The 23920-nt window shown below is 46.9% G+C and overlaps 1 protein-coding gene across 3 annotated transcripts in view; it reads left to right on the forward strand.

Annotated features, from left to right (window-relative positions):
* Window positions 1–23920, forward strand: part of OPHN1 (oligophrenin 1) — a 136448-nt gene that overhangs the window by 64615 nt on the left and 47913 nt on the right. For all 3 annotated transcript variants that reach the window (XM_082208531.1, XM_082208533.1, XM_082208532.1), the window contains 4 exons: window positions 4201–4279; window positions 6251–6284; window positions 14249–14311; window positions 17976–18050. In XM_082208531.1, the coding sequence (XP_082064657.1) occupies window positions 4201–4279; window positions 6251–6284; window positions 14249–14311; window positions 17976–18050 (251 nt within the window). The remainder of the gene's footprint in view (window positions 1–4200; window positions 4280–6250; window positions 6285–14248; window positions 14312–17975; window positions 18051–23920) is intronic.

Genomic DNA, 23920 nt, shown 5'->3' on the forward strand with positions numbered 1-23920 from the left:
GCAACTCATAGCCGCGGACATGCCTTAGACCTGGTGTTTACCTCTACGGATGTTGGTGATCTGACACTAAGTAAAAGCAAAACAAAAGAAGTGCCATGGTCAGATCACTTCCTGGTGCAACTGGACTTCTCTGTTACCCTTCCCCTCTGCAGGGAGGTGGGACCGATTTGGATGGTCCGCACCTGCCACTTAATGGATCCAATTGGCTTCCAGAGAGTGGTAGGGGATGCTTTATCCCAAGTTGATGGCCTTTCAGCTGATTCCCTGGTGGCACGCTGGAATGCAGAGTAAACCAGGGCTATTGACTGTCTGGCTCTGAAGCGCCCTCTCAGATTGCCTGGAGCCTGGACAGCCCTGTGGTTTTCCCCAGAGCTGAGGGTGATGAAACAATCATTAAGATGGCTAGGGCGCCGGTGGTGGAAAACTCATTCTGAATCAGATCAGACACGGGTTAGAGCTCAACGTTGAGCTTACCAAGTGGCAATGGCAACGGCGAAGAGGACCTTCTTCACCGCCTCTATTGCATCTGCAGAAAACAGCAGCAGGAGACTCTTTCAGGTGGTTCGCAATCTATCAGAACCAGCTTCGTTACCGAGGCCTGGTAGGGACCCCAAGATCTCCTGCAATGCTTTTGCAAAGTCTTTTGCAGATAAAAGTCACTCAGAAGAGGTAGACTCCACCGTGGGAGCAGGGCCAGGGCAGGAGAGTGCTAGTGTCCTGTCTAGTCAAGTTGTGTGGGATCAGTTCTAATCTGTTACCTCTGAGAATGTGGACAGGCTGCTTGGACGAGTGAAACCGACCACCTGTCTCCTTGATCCTTGCCCATCCTGGCTGATAAAAGCGAGCTGGGAAGGGTTGGGCAATGGGCTCTGCGGGGTGGTGAATGCTTCCCTCTGTGAGGGAGCCTTCCCAGACCCGCTGAAAGAGGCAGTCATTAAACCGCTTCTTAAAAAAACATCTTTGGACCCTGCCAGTATGGCCAACTATTGCCCAGTCTCAAATCTTCCATTCTTGGGCAAGGTGATTGAGCGGGTGGTTGCTGAACAACTCCAAGCATGCCTGGAGGATGCAGACCATCTGGATCCCTTCCAGTTGGGATTCAGGCCTCACTATGGGACTGAAACTGCCTTGGTCGCACTGGTCGATGATCTCCGGCAGGCTAGGGCCAAAGGTGAGAGCTGTTTCCTAGTTCTGCTGGATCTCTCAGCGGCTTTTGACACCAACGATGATAATAATAATAATAATAAATTATTTGTACCCCGCCCATCTGGCTTGGTTTCCCCAGCCACTCTGGGCGGATTCCATAGAAACCAAAAATATCACACATTAAAAACTTCCCTGAACAGGGCTGCCTTAAGATGTCTTCTGAATGTCAGGTAGTTGTTTATCGCTTTGACATCTGATGGGAGGGTGTTCCACAGGGCGGGTGCCACTACCGAGAAGGCCCTCTGCCTGGTTCCCTGTAGCTTTGCTTCTCGCAATGAGGGAACCGCCAGAAGGCCCTCGGCGCTGGACCTCAGCGTCCGGGCAGAATGATGGGGGTGGAGACGCTCCTTCAGGTATACTGGGCCGAGGCCGTTTAGGGCTTTAAAGATCAGCACCAGCACTTTGAATTGTGCTCAGAAACATACTGGGAGCCAATGTAGGTCTTTCAAGACCGGTGTTATGTGGTCTCGGAGGCCGCCCCCAGTCACAAGTCTAGCTGCCGCATTCTGGATTAGCTGTAGTTTCTGAGTCACCTTCAAAGGTAGCCCCACGTAGAGCGCATTGCAGTAGTCCAAGTGGGAGATAACTAGAGCATGCACCACTCTGGCAAGACAGTCCGCGGGCAGGTAGGGTCTCAGCCTGCGTACCAGGTGGAGTTGGTAGATAGCTGCCCTGGTTGCAGAATTGACCTGCGCCTCCATGGACAGCTGTGAGTCCAAAATGACTCCCAGGCTGTGCACCTGGTCCTTCAGGGGCACAGTTACCCTATCCAGGACCAGGGAGTCCTCCACACCAGCCCGCCCCCTGTCCCGCAAAAACAGTACTTCTGTCTTGTCAGGATTCAACTTCAATCCATTAGCCGCCATCCATCCTCCAACTTCCTCCAGGCACTCACACAGGACTTTCACCACCTTCACTGGTTCTGATTTGAAAGAGAGGTAGAGCTGGATATCATCTGCATATTGATGGACACCCAGTCCAAACCCCCTGATGATCTCTCCCAGCGGCTTCATATAGATTTTAAAAAGCATGGGGGAGAGGACAGAACCCTGAAGCACCCCACAAGTGAGAGCCCAAGGGTCTGAACACTCATCCCCCCCCCCACTTTCTGAACATGGCCCAGGAGGAAGGCGCGAAACCACTGTATAACAGTGCCCCCAGCTCCCAGCCCCTCTAGACGGTCCAGAAGGATGTTATGGTCAATTGTATCAAAGGCCACTGAGAGATCCAGCAGAACTAGGAAACAACTCTCACCTTTGTCCCTAGCTCGCCAGAGATCATCAACCAGCACGACCAAGGCAGTTTCAGTCCCATGATGAGGCCTGAATCCCGATTGGAAGGGATCCTTCTGGAACGTCTAGAGGGGCTGGGAGCTGGGGGCATTGTTATACAGTGTTTCTGCTTCTTCCTCCTGGGCCACCTGGTACGCAGGCTGTGACCCTACTTGCCCACGGACTGTCTCGCCAGAGTGGTGAATGCTCTAGTTATCTCCCGCTTGGACTACTGCAATGCGCTCTACGTGGGGCTACCTTTGAAGGTGACCCGGAAACTGCAATTAATCCAGAATGCGGCAGCTAGACTGGTGACTGGGAGTGGCCACCGGGACCACATAACACCGGTCCTGAGAGATCTGCATTGGCTCCCAGTACGTTTCCGAGCACAATTCAAAGTGTTGGTGCTGACCTTTAAAGCCCTAAATGGCCTTCTCCACCCCCATCGTTCAGCCCAGACACTGAGATCCAGGGCTGAGGGCCTTCTGGCGGTTCCCTCATTACAAGAACAGAACAGAACAGACATGAACAGAACAGGCTGAAATTGAAATTGAAATCTGACTGAGGTGCTCCAGCCACTCTGGGTAGCTTCCAACAAATTAAAACACAGTAAGACATCAAACATTAAAAACTTCCCTAAACAGGGCTGCTTTCAGATGTCTTATAAAAGTCAGATAGATGTTTATTTATTTGACATCTGATGGGAGGGCGTTCCACAGGGTACGGCCAACAAGAAGGCCCTCTGCCTGGTTCCCTGTAACTTTACTTCTATTGGCAAACATTTCTACAGATTCCCAGAATGTTGGATGTCCCTTAGTGCAGAGAGTATTTCCCCCCATTCCATATCCCGCCAGGGAAAGAAGAAAAGCATTTTGCTAGTGTTCAAAGCTGTCCAGTTTATTAAGGAACAGTAACCCACTTCCTAAGTTGCATGAAGTTGGTGAAATATTTGCAGTATAAATATGTATTGCCCCAAAAGTCCATGAAATGTGATTGGTTCAATCTGTGCAAAGCTGAATAAGCATAGTGACTATGTCAGCAATCACTAGTAACAGCACAGAGTTGGTGGTGCTTGTGTATTTAAATGAATATCCTGCTTAATCTTACCAAAACAACAACCCGAGGCACCTGAAAAAATACAAATGGAAAAAAATAATACTGCAAATCTATTCAGAACAAGTAAACAAACTCAGCCAGGCTTATTGCAAGAATTCAAAACAATAACTAATAAAACTCCAGGTGGTTTGCCAACAGTGCCAAGAAGACCACCAGCTACACTCACTTGACACCAGCTGCAAGTTAGAAAAGCTAAATGAATAGGGTCAAACTTGCTGACAAACTCCAGTTCTGACAATATTGTATTTAGCTGTGGTTCTTCATTGCAAGGGGTTGGCCTAGATGACCCTTGGAGGTACCTTCCAACTCCACAGTTCTGTGATTGCATAAGTTAATTATGCTGCCACTCAAGCTTTTCCAGCTATTAGAAAAAAGAAGCTGCTTCCTGCTCTTTGCATCCTGCACAACCAGTTTTTTGTATGCGTTTATTTTCCATCTCCAAATTTTTCATTGAAGTGCAGAGCAAACACTTGTATTAAAAGCATGTGCAAAGTCCTTGGTGCGAGTTGCCTGGAGAAGGATTAAGCCCTGTAATTTTGGATTCAGTCTTGTTGCTTCATGGAGAGAAAAACTTTATTTGTTTTTACCCTTGTTCAATCTCTTGCAGACCTGGGCCCATCACCTTGCAAGCCCCTTCAGAAGCAAATCGACGGCTCTGGATGGAGGCCATGGATGGGAAAGAGCCAGTAAGTATTAAAAATGCTGCCCCCAGTTGTGTGTTTTGATGGAGTTTCCACTGCCACAGGGGTGGGAATGTAATCCAGATGTTGGACCACCTCTGACAACTGGTTGTGCTGACTGCTGGGAGGCAGACTGCAACAAACTCTGGAGGGCCACAGCTTAGCTATTCCCCACCTCCCCTTTTTAAGTTAACTTGCATGATGTTTTTTAAGTAATGATGTTTCAGTGAGAAGCGTTTTAGCTGGTTTCGAAAAGCGAAATAATGACTCTCCTTTTTCAAAACTTTCAAACATTTGCTTGACCATTCCCAGGGGCAGCCTTTGAAAACGTTCAAACTCGACTTTGGCAAAGTTTTTAGGGATAGCCTCTTGAATTGTTCATTTCTCCATTACATTTGACATTGCAGGAGGAAGAGGCTGAGTGTGGCGACATGATTGGAGTTAATAAAGCTAGGCCTGGGATGGAGAAAGGGGATAGAAAAAAATCTTTCTCCATCTCTTATAGAACTCATGGACATCCAGTGAAGGTGAATGTTGAAAGATTCACGGCATAGAAAAGGGTCCTTAGTCGTGCAGCGCATAGTTAAACTGTGGAACTCCTTCCTGCAGGAGATAGTGATGGCCACCAATCTGGATGGCTTTAAAAGTGTCGGCATTAGACAAATGCACGTAGGAGACGGATATTGATGGCTACTAACTGTGGTGGCTATTCTCTCCCTCCATTTCTGAATACCAGTTTTTGGAAGCCACAGGAGGGGGGGAGGAGTGTGCTCTTGCACCCAGGTCCTGCTTGTGGGTTTCCTATTGGAGCATTTTGTTGGCGCCTGTGAGAACAGGATGCTGGACTAGATGGGCCAATGGGCAGCAGGACTCTCCTTATATTCTTATGATAAATGTGCAGTTCCATAAACTTGGCATTAATAAAGCTGCAGTCTGAATGATTTGCAGTATGTTTATTTTTTAAAAAGGATTTAATTTTATAATGTTAAAGGATTTTTTAAAAGTAAAAGTGTTGTGACTTTTTGATAGTCTCAGTTCCTTGCAATTTCACCTCCTCCTACTTCAGGGGTGGATAACCTTTGACCCCCCACCCATCAGCTGCACATAGCATGGTCACCACTGGCAAGAGATTATGGGAGCTGCAGTCCAGCGGTATTGGGAGGCCACGCCACAGGATAGCCACCCCTGCCCTAACCATGTGAGCATTTTGTTTCCCTGCAATCTGGAAAAAGTCCACTCCCTGTGGGGATTGTTCCTGGGTTTGTTTAGCTTCCCTGAAATAGCCTGCATGTGACCAGATACCAAACCCTGAACCCTAAGCTATTGAAACCTCTGCCGTCATGGAGATGGGAAGGCGGCTGTAGGAAACGACACCAGCTGGAAGGTAGAGGTGATTCCCCATGGCTTTCATGCAATGTCCCCATCAGCAGCTCTTGGGAGAACTTTGCAAACAGTGTGTGATTTTTTAAATATTGCAGTACGTTGCACATGATTGACTTGTGCAATTTCAACCTTACACAGTTGAAAGCCAGCCATTTGAAACCTCACCAATAAATTGCGCATAAGATAGAGAGCTTTAAAGCTCCTTTTGCACCAGGTTTCCCCTTTTAAGCGCTGTGCCTTTCTTTCTGGGCTCTGGGATGTTGTTGCAAGAACTCAGATGGCACTGTGAAATCTTACGGGAGCCTCCCAGAAGCTAGTAAGAAAGACAGAGATCTTTTGAGCTCTTGCCTTCTTTGCTTAGTGGGGCCAAGGCTTGCCTAGTGCCTGACTCCGGAAAGGTAAAGATGCTCATGCAGGGGCTGTTCCAAGGGGGCAGTTCAAGCGTATGTTTTTTTGCTTATGTGCACCATCTCTGGAACATGTCTCCTGTGCAAGAGGTGATTATACTGTCTTATATCCTGTCTTTCAGTCAATTTGATTCTTCAAGGGTCAACGTGTTTGCCATCTTTTTAATTTACTTTTGCTTTTATTTAGATCTACCACAGTCCCATCACAAAGCAGGAAGAAAGTAAGTAGCTCCCATTTTGGTCTATGACTCAGGTAGATCCCAGATAACCCCTATATAAGTGCATACACTTTTGCCAGCCATTTGTGCTTTTCAAAAGCATGCATAAGGTGTGTGTGTGTGTGTGTGTGTGCGCGCGCGCGCGCGCGCTGCTTTGGAAGAGCAGGCAAAATGTTCTGGATGCAGGTATCTTGGCACTTAGCTTGCTTGACCCTTTCCATGGTGGCTGATGTATTTTCCTCATAGTCTTAAAAATCCTTGGTGTAGAATCATGGAATGGTAGAGTTGGAAGGAACCCAAAGGGCCATCCAGTCTAACCCCCAACAGTGAAGGAATCACAACTCGTAACAGTGTCCACCTCCCTTCAGTTACGATTCCTAGAGGGCCCATGAAACAGCACTATGTGATGTTTATACTGCAGCCAGGCAAAGGGAGGCTGAGGAGAATATGGGCTGTAAGTGGCCACCCACCCACCTCAGATAGGATATTTCAGAGTTGGGGAGAAGGTTCAGAAAAGGGCAACCCACATGTTCAAGGGGATGGAGCGACTCCCTTATGAAGAAAGGTTGCATCGTTTGGAAACTTTAAGTTTCCAGGAAAGGCGACCAAGAGGCGCCATGATGGAAGGTTATGAAATTATGCATGGCCTGGAGAAAGCGGACATAGAAAAGTTTTCCATCCATATTAGGGCCACATAAAAGAAAATCCTTCTTCACTCAGCACACAGCACAGCAAAGAGGATTGGACAAATTCATGGCTGCTATCCATGATGGCTCTACTTCTGAATACCAGTTGCCAGAAACCACAGGGAGGGAGAGTGTTATTGTGCTCTCGAATCATGCTTGAGAGTTTCCCAGAGGCATTGGTTTTGCCACTGTCCATCACACAGGCCAGGTCAACCCCCTGTGAGGTAAAGAAATCTCACAGGGTGGCGGTTTTATTGCCTGTAGACCTGTCATTGCACAACACCAGTGATGGAGGTGAGTAATCCTTGCTCACCCTACCTTCGTCCCTTGGGATGGGGCACAGATTGGAAGGGGAACGAGCATATCCATATCTCAAACCCCTTTGCCTATAGAGTCTGCCCCCACCGCCATACCTCCCTCGCCCCTCCACAATAGTAATTCCAAGCCCCACGCTTGCCTCCTTTGATAGCGTTGATGTTATTCTTTCCCAGCTTACTATTCTACTTATAATATCAACAGCTCAATACATACAAAATAATCAAATAAGATGGGCCGACTAGACATCAGGTAGTTATCTGGTTATCTACAGGACTACTACATTATTTGACAACCTTCTATTGCAGTTTTAACTAACTAACTAACTAACTAACTAGCTAACTAGCTAATTAACTGATTTAAATTAAACCACAAAACAACTCGCAGACTAAACAAAGCTACCATGTAACATACATTCGAAGGTGGGGGACCACTTAACTAAACAAAAACAACAATTAAACACCTTATAGGCCGATAGAACTTAGGTGTGACTATAACACAATAACACTTACCATAAACTGTCCCTAAAAAACTGAAGCGAACAACAAAAAAGAAAAAGAAAAGATTCCTTCCACCCTTAATGTCCGACCAAGATCCCACATGAGGTGTTATTTGTGGCCAGCTAAGAAGGCGGTATTTCTTTCTATCCTCTGAACTTAAAAGCTGAGGCAGGGGAAGGTTGGCCGATTCTCTCCGCCATGTTTCTATGTTTTCAGCAGCTCTGGGCCCCGGAAAGATTCCTGTGGCATCAGGGGCCAGCTCAAGTCTGTTCAAACAACCTGATAAACTGGATGGCATCAGGGAACAAGCAAAAGGAGTGGGGAGCTGATTGTAAATGCCCTATTCAATATGACTATTGTGCCCGATGGTCTCAGGGGCCCCCGCCCCCTGCTGTTGAGACAGCACTTAAAGTATCAAGGAAGATGCATCTCTTTGCATCAAAGTCCTCAGATTTCCCCCCACAGCCGGTGTTCTTGGGGGTCGTGAGATGGTACTTCCAGAGGGGAAAGAGACCTCTGCCACACCGTCTCCCTCCACTGCCAAGCCAGAAAATGCTAGCACCAGAGCCTCCGCCTCCTGGCAGCCCCCAGCTGCCACCTGGATTGATTCTGTCTTGGGTGCCGTGGACCCAGAGGGTTCAGGTTGGCCTCATCCAAGCCCCAGCTGCCACCTGGGGGACGGATGTCGACTCTCCCCCTAAATAGAGGACCCCTACCCCCCCAGGGCCTCAATCTCACCTAAGTTCTATTGGTTACCTCTTCTGCTGTGGCTTGTCACCAGCTCCCGGTTCCTCATGGTGTCTTGAGAGGGGAATTCCCTCCCAACTTCCTTAACTGCTTTACATTTGAGCCATCTGCAGAGCCAAATATCTCGGCCCAGGCTCTGTGCCAACATTTAACCAAGCCGTTTCATTTAGAAGTACTGCAGGTATGTAGCAGTATTTAAGTTCACAAGCAGGTGTTTTCAAAACAGCTTCTTCGGCATCAACAATAACAGTCCTCTACCTCCTTCTGTCCATCTAAATACAGGAGGATCAGTGTCTGAGTCAGGATCAACCGTAGAGCTATGAGTCTTTAAATAAACAAAAAGATAACAGGAAGATAAGGCAGTAGATGCCAAAAGCTGAAAGCCAGGGCGGTGACTGCTAGGATGCTCAACTGATTTACAACTCTGGCTTCAATTTCTCTAATGTAAGAATCTCTGGCTGCCACACACAGAAACATGCAATACCTTTGATAAAAGGAAGAATTAGAAAGAAACTAAAAGAAATAGGAGCCCCCCAACACATAATTGGAGGGAGCTCTAACAAGCACGTCTCACCAGATAAGACTTGTATCACCTGAACCTGCACTGTGTGCAGTTTCAAATAGATGCCCATTGCTGCTCTCTGCTGGGTGTGCTGCATATTGCAGCTACTGACTTTGTAGAATCGAATGCATTTAAAAAGATGCTGTAGGAATTCTTTAATATTACCAGGCATACCTTGATTAGGGTACATTCAGACATGGGGAACGTAGTGTTTGTTCCCCTGCTTATAATTCTAGTCCTTCCGTCCCTCTCACTGTGTCTTTCTGACGGATATACTAGCACCTTGAACAAAACCTCATGTTCATGCCAATGGGTGTGGTGTGACAAAAGACGCTCGGTAATATCATCACACAGCAGATTACAAAAAAGAAATAGGAGAAGAGTTAAGTACAGTGGTACCCCGCAAGACGAACGCCTCGCAAGACGGAAAACCCGCTAGACGAAAGGGTTTTCCGTTTTGGAGGCGCTTCGCAAAACGAATTTCCCTATGGGCTTGCTTCGCAAGACGAAAGCCCATAGGGAAATCTCTGGGGACCTCTTTTAAATGCTAGCGGTGGGGAGCAAAGCCTCCCCCCCCCCCGCCTTCAGAAGAGGTCCAGGAAGGCTGGCGGGGGCCGAAAGGCTTTGCTCCCCAGCGCCAGCATTTTAAAAGCAGTCCGGGATAGCAGGGAAGCGCTTCCCGCTATCCCGGACGGCCTTGGAAGGCAGGAGAGGCATGCCAGCAAGTCTCCGCCAGCAGCGGCAGCGCTGCCGCTGCTGGTGGAGCGCTCCGCGAAGCCTGGGCGCGCTAATGTGAGCGCGCGCAGGCTTCGGGATGCGGGCAAGTCTCCACCAGCAGCGGCAGCGCTGCCGCTGCTGGCGGAGCGCTCCGCGAAGCCTGGGCGCGCTAATGTGAGCGCGCGCAGGCTTCGGGATGCGGGCAAGTCTCCGCCAGCAGCGGCAGCGCTGCCGCTGCTGGCGGAGCGCTCCGCGAAGCCTGGGTGCGCTAATGTGAGCGCGCGCAGGCTTCGGGATGCGGGCAAGTCTCCGCCAGCAGCGGCAGCGCTGCCGCTGCTGGCGGAGCGCTCCGCGAAGCCTGGGCGCGCTAATGTGAGCGCGCGCAGGCTTCGGCATGCCGGCAGAGGTCCGCGAAGCCTTGGCCGGACAGCTTTTGAAGGCAGGCGGGGGGAGCAAAGACTTTCGCCCCCGCCAGCCTTCAGAAGAGGTCCCGGACCTCTTCTGAAGGCTGGCGGGGGGCAAAAGTCTTTGTCCCCCCTGCCTGCCTTCCCAGGGGCTTTTAAATCGCCCCGGACAGCGGAGAAGTCCTCCCCTGTCCCGGGGCGATTTTAAAATGCCGCCCGCCAGCATTTTAAGATCGCCCCGGACAGCGGAGAAGCCCTCCACTGTCCCGGGGTTTTTTTAAATGCTGGGGGTGGGAAGAAAAGCCCTTGTCCCCCCCCCCAGCCTTCAGAAGAGGTCGGGGGACAGACTGTCCCCGGACCTGGTCTGAACTCGGTTTCCCTAGGAACGCATTAATTGATTTTCAATGCATTCCTATGGGAAACCGTGCATCGCAAGACGAAAAACTCGCAAGAAGAAGAAACTTGCGGAACGAATTAATTTCGTCTTGCAAGGCACCACTGTATGATAGGGATCTGCTACAATAGTAACATAATGAAGTATATATTATTTTAGCTTCAAAGGTAGTAAAGGCAAGATATCCTTGTGCAGGACATCTGAGGAAAGAGAAATGAATCGAATCCTTCATTGTAACATCTGAAAGCCAAAGTTCATGAAGAAGAGTCCTATTTCCCTCCATGTTTCCCTAGCTGTTAATTTCTACATTATATCTGAGCTTTCACATGTAAAAGCCACTGCTGGGAAAGAAATGAGATATACTGCTCATTTCCATGCGGTTTGATTCAAGGAGAAAAAAATCCATTTGCAGTCAACCTAGAAAATCACGGGAGTAAACTGATGATTTTTGGGGGGTGGGTGTGCGCAAAAACACACACCAGCACACAGTACTTTCTGGTTTTTTTATGGGTGAATCATGAGGGGACAACTGTAGGCAAGTGTAGAAAGGGTGTGGGGGAATAGTAGCGTTGTCCAGAGATGTCCCTTGTTGTCTCCCACAACACCCACTGGTGCGAACATGAAATTTTTTGCAAGGTGCTAGTATATGAGTCAAAAAACCACAAAAAGTTGCAGTTCCACAATGCAACAGGTATTGCAGTGTGAGAGGAACATCAGAGGGACAGACACACTAATACTATAACCAGGAAAGGAGGTAATACAACATTCCCCGTGTCTGAATGCGCCCTCATTAAGGCCCTAAAGAGCTTCCATAGGATATTTTAAATGCGTTTGGGCCTATTTATTATACACCCGATTACAAGAAGAAACCGAGCAGGAATAATACATTAGATGGATCTGCTACCATAGCAACATAATTAAATAATCTTATTTTTAGCTTCCGTAAAAAGACCCCAGCATCAAAAGCCTGACTAAATAGTTTATAGCCATAATTTGCAGGGTGGGGATGGGGTGGTAGTGGGAGGAAACCCACTTAGTGCTAGTAATAACTCCACAGGAATACTCTGATTAAAATGGCCATTCCATTTTACATAACAATATATCATAATTACTAATCTTAAACATCTGCTCGTGTCCTTCCCGAACACTGGAATCCCATAAATAGAATCATAGAATTGTAGAGCTTGAAGGGAGCTGAAGTCCAGCCCCTGGCAATTCTCAGAAGTAAGCCCTGCTGAGCCCAATAGGACTCGCTGCCAGGAAAATGTGCACAGGATTGCAGCTGAAATATAATCAAATGAGTCAATATATTCCAGACATTCTAACCAGTTTCTTAAATTTGGGGCCTCTATTGACTCTTGGGGATGTGGAACCTCAGACTTGGGGGCCAAATGTGGCCCTCCAGATGTCTCTGCCCTTGGGACTGTCCTCAGATCGCTACCTCTCCTCTCCCCAGGCCATTCCCCCCCCTCTCCTTCTTGGTTTGCCACTGCTGATATTTTTGAATGGATGAATTTGCCACTCTATCACTGGCAGCAGCTCTCCAAGATTAGGAGATTAGGTAAAGGTAAAGGTACCCCTGCCCGAACGGGCCAGTCTTGACAGACTCTGGGGTTTGTGCGCCCATCTCACATCTATAGGCCGGGGGCCAGCGCTGTCCGGAGATACTTCCGGGTCACGTGGCCAGCGTGACAAAGCTGCATCTGGCGAGCCAGCGCAGCACACGGAACGCCGTTTACCTTCCCGCTGGTAAGCGGTACCTATTTATCTACTTGCACCCGGGGGTGCTTTCGAACTGCTAGGTTGGCAGGCGCTGGGACCGAGCAGCGGGAGCGCACCCCGCCGCGGGGATTCGAACCGCCGACCTTTCGATCGGCAAGCCCTAGGCGCTGAGGCTTTTACCCACAGCGCCACCCGCGTCCCAAGGTTGCAATACCTCAACAACTGCCTCTCTCCATATGAACTGATCCAGACCCTGTGATCACTATAAGAGGACCTTCTTCATGTATCTCCTCCATGACAGGTCTGGAGGGTGGCAACATCAGAACAGGGCCTTTTCTGCAGTGGCTCCTCATTACTTGGGGATTATTATAATTACAGTTATTAGTCACTTTTTTGCCACAGGCACCTCAAAGCGACTTACAGAAAAAGAGGAAACACATACATATATTAAAATCAAGGGTGGGGTTCTTAAAAACACCCCACAAACTCTGAAAGTTAGCTACAGGCTAAAGGCCTGCTTAAAGAGGATTGTTTTCATCTGGCGCCTGAAGATATGTAATGATGGCTCCAGGCAAGCATCCCTGGTAAGATCATCCCACAAATGAGGAGCCACTGCAGAAAAGGCCCTGTTCTGATGTTGCCACCCTCCAGACCTGTCATGGAGGAGATACATGAAGAAGGTCCTCTTATAGTGATCACAGGGTCTGGATCAGTTCATATGGAGAGAGGCAGTTGTTGAGGTATTGCAACCCTGAGCCATTTAAGGCTTTACAGGTGAAAACCAGCACTTTAAAATCTGACCCGGAAACTGATTGGCAGCCAGTGCAGTTGGACCAGGATCAGTGCAATATGTCTTGCCCTGGTGAGCAACCCAGCTACTCCAGCTGAAGTTTCTTCACTGTCCTCAAGGGCAGCCCCACATCTAATGCATTGTAATCTAAGATAGAGGTTGCTGGAGCATAGACAACTGAGATGCCACTGGAGACAGAATCTGGGACTTTTGGTTTGCAAGGCAGATGCTCTATTGTTGTGTTGTGGCCTCCCGCCAGGGCCAGATGGAAAAGGTGGTGACAACAAGGATCTTTCTCAGCCCTACCTAGAGATGCCTGGGATTGAACCTGGGACCTTTAGCAGATATAACATGCACTGTACTACTCTGTGTAAAGCCTTCTGGGTCAGGCTGAACTAGCTCTTACCATTCCTTCCTGGCTGTAGACCACTGGTGCCTTGTCACACCATCAAGATGTGCAAGGAATTGTTGCCCGTATTATAAGAAATCAATTTTTTAATGCAGCAGCATGTACACTTCGGAACTCCCTGCTTGTTGACACCAGGCAGGCACTTTCACTGTACTCTTTTCAGCACCATTCTTCTTTAGACGAGCCTACCCAGATATGTAGAATGTTGATGTGTGCTTTAATCTTTTTTAAAGCTTATCGTTGATTCTAATTATAGTCTTACCTTGGATCCCAAATGCCCTGGAAGTTAGACGTTTTGGCTCCCGAACACTGCATACCTGGAAGTGATTGTTCCGGTTTGCGAACGTTCTTTTGGAACCCTAGCGTCCGACAAAGCTTCCGTGGCTTCCTGCAGGAGCTTCCTGCAGCCAATCAGAAGCTGCGATTTGGTTTTCGAATATTTTGGAAGTCGAACGGACTTCCGGAACGGATTCCGTTCAACTTCCAAGGTATGACTGTATTATTTGAATGTTTTAAGCAGCTGCTTTCCCCCCTGATAATTCTATTGTTTTCTTTTTTATGTGTAAAATGCTTTGAGGCTTTCCTTTATAACCATGCGGTATAGTATAAATGAAAGACTATGCTTGTTCCTGTAACAGAATGAACTTTGACTTGTCCCTGCCTGCTCTTCCTCTCTGAACCTACAGGCAGATAATCTCCTGTTGCCTTTTGTATTTTACAGTGGAGCTGAACGAGGTTGGCTTCAGATTTGTCAGGAGATGCATCAACGCCGTAGAGACAAAAGGTGAGTGCCGCAGACATTGCATCTGGATGCTTCCCTCTTATATAGTATGATTGCATTTTTCAAGGGGTGTGTGTGTGGATTCAGGGGTTCTGCATACACATGAAAATCATGCATAGCCATATCCTTGGAGGCAACCCCATGGCTAGCAACTGAGGGGGTGGGAAAGAGAGAATCCCCCATATTTCCGTAGCCCACATGCCCAGCAGGCATAGCCCAGCAAGCAAGGCAGAGAGTTTGAAAGCTCTTTTGTTTGATAAACAACAGAACAATTGAAATCTCTCCCCTACTACTTGAGCTTGTGATCCAACCCATTCAAGGTTATGATGACCCCATGGTGGCTTTTCTCCATACAGCTGCCCATATGAAAATAGCCAGACATTGCAAAACTGGTGTTGGGTTTGACATCAATTTTTGGTATACCAGAGTCTGGTCAGTAGCATTGGCTGAAATATTAACATGTCAGGTCAGAGTGGCAAAGGGCAAACACAGCCCCTACTCCTTTTGTAACATCAGGCAAATGTTTCTGAATGCATAAATTGTTCAGACTGTGGCAGGAATCCACCCAACACTCATGGGAAAACGTGGTGCAAGCTTTTAGAGTAACCAAACAAAATCTTGTTGCAAAGTATGAAAAAAGTCTGTAATTATATCAGGACAAGTTGTTCGTTGTTTACTGTTGCAACAGTTGTTTTCCGAAAAGGTATCTTCTGTTCCACGAAAAATAAATAAAAACATTATGAAAAGAAGAAGCTCTTCTCTCGCCAGGTCAGTCGATCGGGCACAAAATGACTTTAAGTTCTCTGCCTTGCTTGTGTGGGCAAGGCCCACTCAGTGTGCCAACTCTGGAAGTCCTGTGGAACTCTCTGCCACTCGAGATTCAGCAGGCGCATTCTGTGCCAACTTTTAAACACTGACTGAAAACTTCTCTATTCCACCAGGCCTATGCAGGCAATTAAGAGTACACCCCCCACAATGTTTGTGTTTTTAATTATTTTGCTTTTAACTTGCTTCTTAAAAGTAATGTGATTTTACTGTATGTTTTCATAGTGTGATATGATACAGTGGCATATAAATATTTCTATAAATAAATAAAAATACTAGAGATGCTTATGCAAGATCTCGTGGGAACTCTGATGGCCCTGCGAGATCTCGTGAGAGCATCCCAGTGCTGGTGCAGTAAGTGGGCCTTGCCTCTCTGCGCCCTGCTAGCTGCAGAACTTAAAAGCTATTTTCATTCCTGGAAACCCAAAGTAGACCTGGTACAAAACAAGCTTTTAAGTTCTCTGCCTTGCCTGGATTTATCATGCACAACCAGTCTGCAAGAAACCCGTGCAAGATAAATGCACACAAGATGCGATCACACTCTACTGCAATTTCTGCAGGCAGTAACTCCAGTTTCTGTAATTTATGCAGGCTGCAATCCTAAATCCACTTATTTGGAAGTAAGCGCCCTTGAACTCAATGACACTTATTTCTAAGTAGATATGTACAGGATTGCACAGCTGGTGGTCTAAAAGCACTTGAAGAAAGAGAGTGGTGAAGTCCAACTTGCAGACATGCTTGCAATGTGAATAGCAGAGGCTGGTGTGTTGTTGTTTTTAAAAAATATAAAGAGAAGTTGGAATGTTACTAGCAAAAGTGACCTAATATGCAATCTTAGAATTCGTTTTTGGAGGGGTGGGAAATAGACACGCTTCTTAATCGCTTGGAGAAAATTCAAGGCAGCTTAATGACCCAAAGTGACACAATAAAAAGTTGGGCCCAGTATTATTTTAGTTTTAGACATCTTTATCATAAAAGTGCCATTAAAATAAATGGTGTCTGTTTCGCTCAGTGCTCGAGATGAAATCTTAGACAATCAGACTCTTTTGAAGGGCTGGCAGGCAACAGCTGAGCAAATTTAATGGGAGCTTTCCTGAAATACTGGCCTGCTTCAAATGTTGCCATTCTTTCTTTAAACATCTTAGTGGGTTCTGTCTGGAATATTTCCTTTCATGCTGCATCCTGGAGAAAGCAAGTTTCCAAGCGTACCTGGCGAAGGTGGGCTCTGTTGTTTCCAGGAATCTCCCCTTAAGGGGCATCATGCTCCCCCTACACCAAGGAAACCACCCTACAGATTTCTGCTTTTCTGCATCTGAAGAAGAAAAGTGGATTTCTTAGCACAAATTCTTGTTCTTAGGAAATGAAGAAGCGTTCTCGGTGCTCATGAGTATCAGACTAGCCTTGTAGACTAAGAGAGCCAGAGTGGTGATGTGTTTAGAGTGTCAGACTAGGACCTAGAAGATATGAGGGGTTGAATCCCCACTTGGCCATGAAGTTCACTGCGTATGACCTTGGGGGCCAGTCACTGTCTCTCAGCCTAACCTACCTCATAGGGTTGTGGTGAGGATAAGAAGAGAAGGAGAACATGCCACCTTGAGCTACTTGGAGGAAAAGTGGAATATAAATGTAATAAATAAGTAGAATGTATAACCAAATGCAAATGTGTGAGGTCCTTGGGGAGACACTTAGTAACCTGCAGCAGGGGTGGACTTGGCTGATGTCGCTGGTACTTGTCTTCTGCTCTCACAGCTTGGTCTGGGTGAAGAGTGAAATACCCCCTTGTTGGAGGAGGAGTTAGAAAGTTGGCCCTGCCTCCTCTTCCTTGAAGAGGATGAGAGGCAACCCTGAAGGATGTGATTTGTCCTCCTGCCTATCCCAAGAATATGGCCAAGTGAGGATTCAAACACTGGTCTCTTCAAGTTCCTAGTCCTCATTTAATCCCCACAACAACCCTGTGAGGGTAGGTTAGGCTGAGAATAGGTGACTGGTAAAGGTCACCCAATGAGCTTCTATACCATACCAGGCTCTTAAATTAATTTGTGACAGTTTTCAGTTTGTTTACTGGGTAGCCAGGAAACAAATTTTCCACATTGTTCCCAAACCAACTACATAGAGCAGTGGCTCTCAGCTGGTGGTCTGCAGACTCCAGGGAGTCCACATAACCTACCTAGAGCAGGCATAGGCAAACTCAGCCTTCCAGATGTTTTGGGACTACAACTCCCATGATCCCTAGCTAACAGGACCAGTGGTCAGGGATGAGGAATTGTAGTCCCAAAACATCTGGAGGGCTGAGTTTGCCTATGCCTGAAGAGGGTCTGTGGCACGACTTGCATAGCAAAAACTACTACAGAAATATCAAAATTTTCAAACTTAGGGGGTCCATAGCTTGCCTTTTGAAAAACGGAGTCCACAGTACTTAGCTGATTCTGAACAACTGACACAGAGGATTTAAAATTTTATTTTTAAACAGTTCCTTCACCATATATGTATTATACCACACATTGGTTCCTGGACTACACTCAAAGCTTGCAGGAAATGCCTGCAGAGCAATATTATTTATGGAGCCTCCTCGGGGAAAGTGTGGTGGACTGAAATAATCTTTAAAGAAGACTCTGGACTTGGTTCCATCCTGGTTCCTGTTTTTCCAGGCTCAGGGCAAGGATTCCCTCTTAAGTTACAGCTGCCTCGACCACCTGAAAAACAATTGCTGAATTTTCAGTGAGTGCACGAGATGGCGCCATTGAGCTTTGAGTGCCATTGAGTGCCATTGAGTGCCTCCTAAGTCTGATCTGCCAGGGCTTCAGGAGTAATGGTGTTTTCTCTCCCCCTCCCCTCTGTTCAGGTATTACAGTCGAAGGCGTCTATCGAACTGTTGGGAGCAACATCCAGGTGCAGAAGCTCCTGAATGCCTTCTTTGGTAAGAAACAACGGTTCGTTGCCAACTGGGTTTTATTTCTGTGGAATCATGGGGATTCTGATTTGCAATTTACTAAATCAAACCGAGTTTCCCCATAAAACCATTAGATTGGTTTATATATGTGTTCTTTTGCAATGGACCAAATTTTATCAATCTGTTCAGGAGATATGTTCCCCTTCCCCAATTCTTGGCTCTTATGATCCTAGCAGAAGCTATACGGTTAAACACTATTTGCCGATCATATTCTGGAATATCATCTTTTAGATAACCAAGCAGAATTATTTTAGCTTTCAAGGGAATACGATATCCTGACATATCAAAGATATCAGCTTGAACGGATTTCCAGAATATTTCTATTTGAGTACAGTTCCAAAAGATGTGTATGTAACCTGCTTTATTTGATCCACTTCTCCCTAACCTGTATATTAAAATTTATAATATCTAACTTTAATTGAGTCTACATCTCCTGTATTGGACAGGCTGTGCCACAGAATCATAGAATTGTAGAGTTAGAACAGACCTTGAGGCACATCTAGTCCAATGCAGGAATCTAAACTAAAGCATCCATGGCAGGTTGCCATCCAACCTCTGCTTCAAAATCTCCAGTGAAGAAGAGTCCACCACCTTCCAAGGGTGTCTATTCCACTGTCAAACAGCTCTTACCCTTAGGAAGTTCTTCCTGATGTTGAGTTGGAATCTCCTTTCTTGTAACTTGAAGCCATTGGTTCGGATCCTAGCCTTCCGGAGCAGGAGAAAGCAAGCTTGCTCCATCTTCCATGGGGCAGCCCTTTAGATATTTGAAGATGGCTATCATAGCTCCTCTCAGTCTCTTTTCTTCCCGGCTAAACATACACAACTCCCTCAATTGTTCTTCGTAAAGCTTGGTTTCCAGGCCCCCTAATCATCTTGGTCGCCGTCCTCTGCACATGTTCCAGCCTGTCAAGTGTCATTTTTTTTTATCATACTTTTATTGTGCTAGCTAAAGGCTATGACACCATCCTTAACATCAGCAGACACTAAATATACTGTAAAACCACAACCAAAACTGGCAAAAACCTTGTTACAGGGACAGTTAAAACAGAGAGGAGTTGCCTATGGATCGTGTAAGTTAGATCCCTGAGTCCCCTTTACAATTAATGGCTAATTCATCCAAATTCATCACCCTAATCTCCTTAGCTGCCAGAGCATAGAGAGCAACTTGCTAAAATCATCAGCAACAGGTTGATTTCCTGTGCAAACAAAGGTTTCATAAATTGATTTGTTGGTTCTGCACAAAGCTAGCATTGCGTTGTAGATAATGAGATATATATTCCACATACAGTTGCCTGCAAAATCAGAGTCTTCCTTCATAAGGGACCTTATTATATTGTCCATCCAGGGCCACTGTAAGCACTGCCTGGAAGCGCAGCTCTGTGAAGGCCACTCTTAGCGAGGCGGACAGAATTGCGCCGTTTTAATAAGTGGATACTGTGGCAAACATTTGGAGGAAATAATTGACTGCAAGTCTCTCCCCACTTCGTTCCAATAGAGCCAGTTCCTTATATGTCTCTTGTGCCTGCTCAAAGATGCTTGCAGCTCCTGTAAGTGGCAGTGGGGTAGGCAGTGCTGGATACCACCTTCCCAGCAGTTAGTATGTTCCAGTTCTTTATAACACAGTCTCTCATCTAGTAGGAGCTCAGTCTTTTCAAATAGTTTAGGCAAACGTAATCAGCTCTAGCCCTCATTGCAGTCATGCCAAGTTCCGATTCAGCTTGTCAGTATCCTACTCCAGGTGTGGTCTGACCATGGTAGAATAGAGCAATACAGTGGTGCCTCGCAAGACGAAATTAATTCGTTCCGCAAGTCTCTTCGATGCACGGTTTCCCATAGGAATGCATTGAAAATCAATTAATGCGTTCCTAGGGAAACCGACTTCAGAAGGCTGGGGGGGGGGCAAGGGCTTTTCTTCCCACCCCCAGCATTTTAAAAAACCCCGGGACAGCGGAGGACTTCTCCGCTGTCTGGGCGATCTTAAAATGCTGGCGGGTGGCATTTTAAAATCGCCCCGGGACAGCGGAGGACTTCTCCGCTGTCCGGGGCGATTTAAAAGCCCCTGGGAAGGCAGGCAGGGGGGACAAAGACTTTCGCCCCCCGCCCGCCTTCAGAAGGTGTTCCCGCCCCGCCACCCGGCTTCGGAGCAGCGTTCCGAAGCCCGGCGGCGGGGGCAGGTGTTCCTGCCCCACCGCCCGGCTTCGGAGGAGGTCCGAAGACAGTGGGGAAGATGCGCTGCGCTTCCCCGCTGTCCCGGAGATTTCCCTATGGGCTGTCGTCTTGCGAAGCAAGCCCACAGGGAAATTCGTCTTGCGAAGCGCCTCCAAAACGGAAAACCCTTTCGTCTAGCGGGTTTTCCGTCTTGCGAGGCGTTCGTCTTGCGGGGCACCACTGTACTATGACTTCCCTTGATCTGGATATTATTATTATTATTATTATTATTATTATTATTATTATTATTATTATTATTAATACCCCACCCATCTGGTTGGGTTTCCCCAGCCACTCTGGGCAGCATCCAAAAAAAGATTAAAAATACATTAACACATCAGTCATTAAAAACTTCCCCAAACAGGACTGCCTTCAGATGTCTTCAGATGTCAACTAGACTTCTGTTGATGCAGCCTAGAATAGCATTAGCTCTTTTTTGTTGCTGCATCACACTGTTGACTCACATTAAGCTTGTGGTCTACTAAAACCCCTAGATTCTTTCACATGCCCTACCACCAAGACAGGTATTCCCATCTTACATTTGTGCAGCTGGTTAATTCTGCCTAAGTGCAGAATCTTACCTTTGTTCCTGTTGAAATTCACTGTGTTATTTTGGGCCCAGTTCTCCAATCTGTTAAGGTCACCTTGAATCTTGTATCATCCCATATGAACCCGCCTGGGTTTTGAGATCTTCAGGGGAGGCCCTTCTGTCAGTCTGGCCACCCTCACAGGCCTGCTTGGTGGGGAAACAGGAGAGGGCCTTCTCAGTGGCTGCTCCCAAGTGTAGTTCAGCAATGGAGCAATAAATCATCTGAGGCCAGTGAAGTTAACTCTTTATTCAGTGAAACAATCCACAGCTCCAGCCCGGTGGTCTCAGCAACTCTTTCTAGCAGGTCTTGCCCCGATGAAGCGTTTGCAAGGGCTGAAGGTCCCTGCCTTCCCAGTGCCCACTAGGACTTCTCCTCTCCAGAGTCTTTCCCATGCAGTCTTAGGCTGTGTCTTCACACAACCACTATCTGCTCTGTCTGTTTCGTTTGTCTGTGAGTTTTAGGAAACCAGGGGTGGGGGTGGGGTTGGTTACAGCAGGAGGGAGTGACTCCCTTGCTTCTTCAGCAGCCAGCCTCTCTCTCTCCTGGATCCATTCCTCTCCAGCCCCTGCTTCTGCCTCGGAATATGAACTGTTCTCTGCTGCAGCATCCCCCTGCTCACAAAACCCTGTTGTCTCTTCTGCTTTTGACACCTCCTCCAAGTCTGCTCCTTCTCCCTCTGACTACTCATCACTGTCCCACCACCAATCCCCTGGCTCTGAGCCTTCTACCCCTGGGGGTTCCCTAGCAGGTTCCCCGGCTAGTGCCTCCTACTGCTTTTCTGCATCCAGCCAGTCCATGACAGAGAGGGCCTGCCCAATAAGGATTGTAGGAAGGAGGGCTTGACATTATATCTTCACATTGTACTCTGAACTTGACTACCATGGTGGTTTAAGGATGATTTTCATATTGTTGTAATTTTCTGTTGCTTGTGGTATAGCAGTTAGAATGTCTGACTAGAACCTGGGAAAGACCATGGTTCAAATCCTCCCACTCAGCCATGAAACTCCCTGCGTATGACGCTGGTGGCCAGTCATTGCCTCTCAGCCTAACCTACCTCACTAGGTTGTTGTGGAGAAGGGGAGAGCCATGTATGCTACCTTGAGCTCCTTGGAGAAAAAGGTGGGATATAAATGCAACAAATAAGTTAATAAATAAGGGGCCTTGATGCACAAGAGAACTGGGTTTTTACAGCATCTCTTCTCCCTGTTGATCTGCTGGTCAGAGGACTCTTTCGGATCTTGTGTTTCATTGGCATTCCCCAAGACACTACAAATCTTTTCAGTTGTAGGGTGGCTCAATCATAACCTGACCAAGTTTGCAGATTTGGAAAGGGAAAAAGAGAGATTGCTTTGAATTATGCCTGTCTTCACGTTTGGTCTGAATATCTTCAGAGGGATAAATGTTCAGCCTACAATCTTTGGAACAGAGAGATTGAAAGAGAGAAAGAATGCATTTGGTACCCTACACTTCAGTCCAAAAGGCACTCTAAACACTCAAAGCAAGACTGCCCAAAGCTTATGATCTCTATATTAAACACACACACACACACACACACACACACACACACACACCACACACACACACACAAATCCAAACTCAGGCATCCATTTTGAACAGTTGTTCCTATAGTCCATCTGACACAGTTCAGGGGTAGGAGGTGCTTCGTGGAGCACCAAAAAAATGGAGAAATGCAAAAGGGGGAGTTTGGTCAAGTGCAGAATATTTGAAGAGTTGAAGTACAAATGGGGAGTTGGGGTGGGGATGCAGCTAATGGTTCACAACTGCTGTGGGTTTTGGGAGGAAGGGCAGCTGTAGATTGAGCAAGAGAGTCGATTTTCTTGAGACCAAGGGGAGAAATAAAGCTTGCAGAACGACACAAGGCTTCCCAGCCTGTTAGGAAGAAAGCAGGCCATCAAACCTGATAAAGGCATGTGCACATGGAGAGCAAGATACTGACATTTCGGAAGAGGGTGAAAAAATAAATGGCTGGTGGGGCTTTTAGAGAAACTGTAGTTGAAACTGTTGGAATTCAGAGAGCAGCAAGCTTTCAGAAGTCAGAAAATAAGACAGAGGGGCTTTAAATAAGGAAATCTGAAGGTTCTGGATGCAAGCTCAAACCTAAGAGTTCTGCCAATTTGGATGGCTTTAAAGGAGGATTAGACTAACCCATGGAGGAGAGTGGCTGTTGATGTCTACTCTGCATTTGGGGGCCGCAATGCTTCTGAATCCCAGCTGTTGGAAACATAAGGAGAGGAGACTGCTCTTGTGCTCGAAGCCTGCTTGGTGGTTTCCCATTCGGCCACTGTAAGAACAGGATGCTGGATTAGATAGGCCATTGGCCTGATCCAGCTGGCTCTTCTTATGCTCTTACATTACTATATTTCAGAGCAGGAATGGCTTGCAGATAATAGGCTAATGTTTGAAGGTATTCTTTTTTTTTAATGGTAGAAAACCAGTAGCATGTAGAAAAGCAAAAACACAAAAACTATTTGCAGTTTGCACACTCCCTTCACCCCAGGGAAAAAGGGACAACCAGTTATCAGAATTAGAGCTATGTGGAATGAGTTAAGAGTCAGGTTATTAAAGTTTCAATTGCTGCTCAGTTTATCATATTTTTCGCACTATAAGACGTACCCGACCATAAGATGCACCTAGTTTTTAGAGGAGGAAAACAAGAAAAAAAATATTCTGAATCAAATGTTGTACTAAACTATTTAATAAACAACTGAAGGGTTTCATCAGGATATCCTGAACCTTGAAGATATTTATATCACCCCCACCCCCCACATATCCAAGGAAGCTGCTAGGTAGGAGATCAGGACAGACAACGTATGGTTAAAAGACAGAACTTGCTACAAGACAGAGCGACAGCTATTAGCTTGGGTGACTTCAAAAGGGGATTAGACAAGGGGTGCTGCACAGCTCTCCCTCTCTGCGCAGCGCCTCTCCAGCAAAGCGAGAGGAGAAACGGAGCCTCTTCAGCTATAGCTGCGCAGCCTGCAATCGCTCCATAAAACGCACATACATTTCCCCTTACTT

This window comes from Podarcis vaucheri (assembly GCF_965113315.1).
Source record: "Podarcis vaucheri genome assembly, chromosome: Z".
Taxonomy (NCBI): Eukaryota; Metazoa; Chordata; class Lepidosauria; order Squamata; family Lacertidae; genus Podarcis; species Podarcis vaucheri.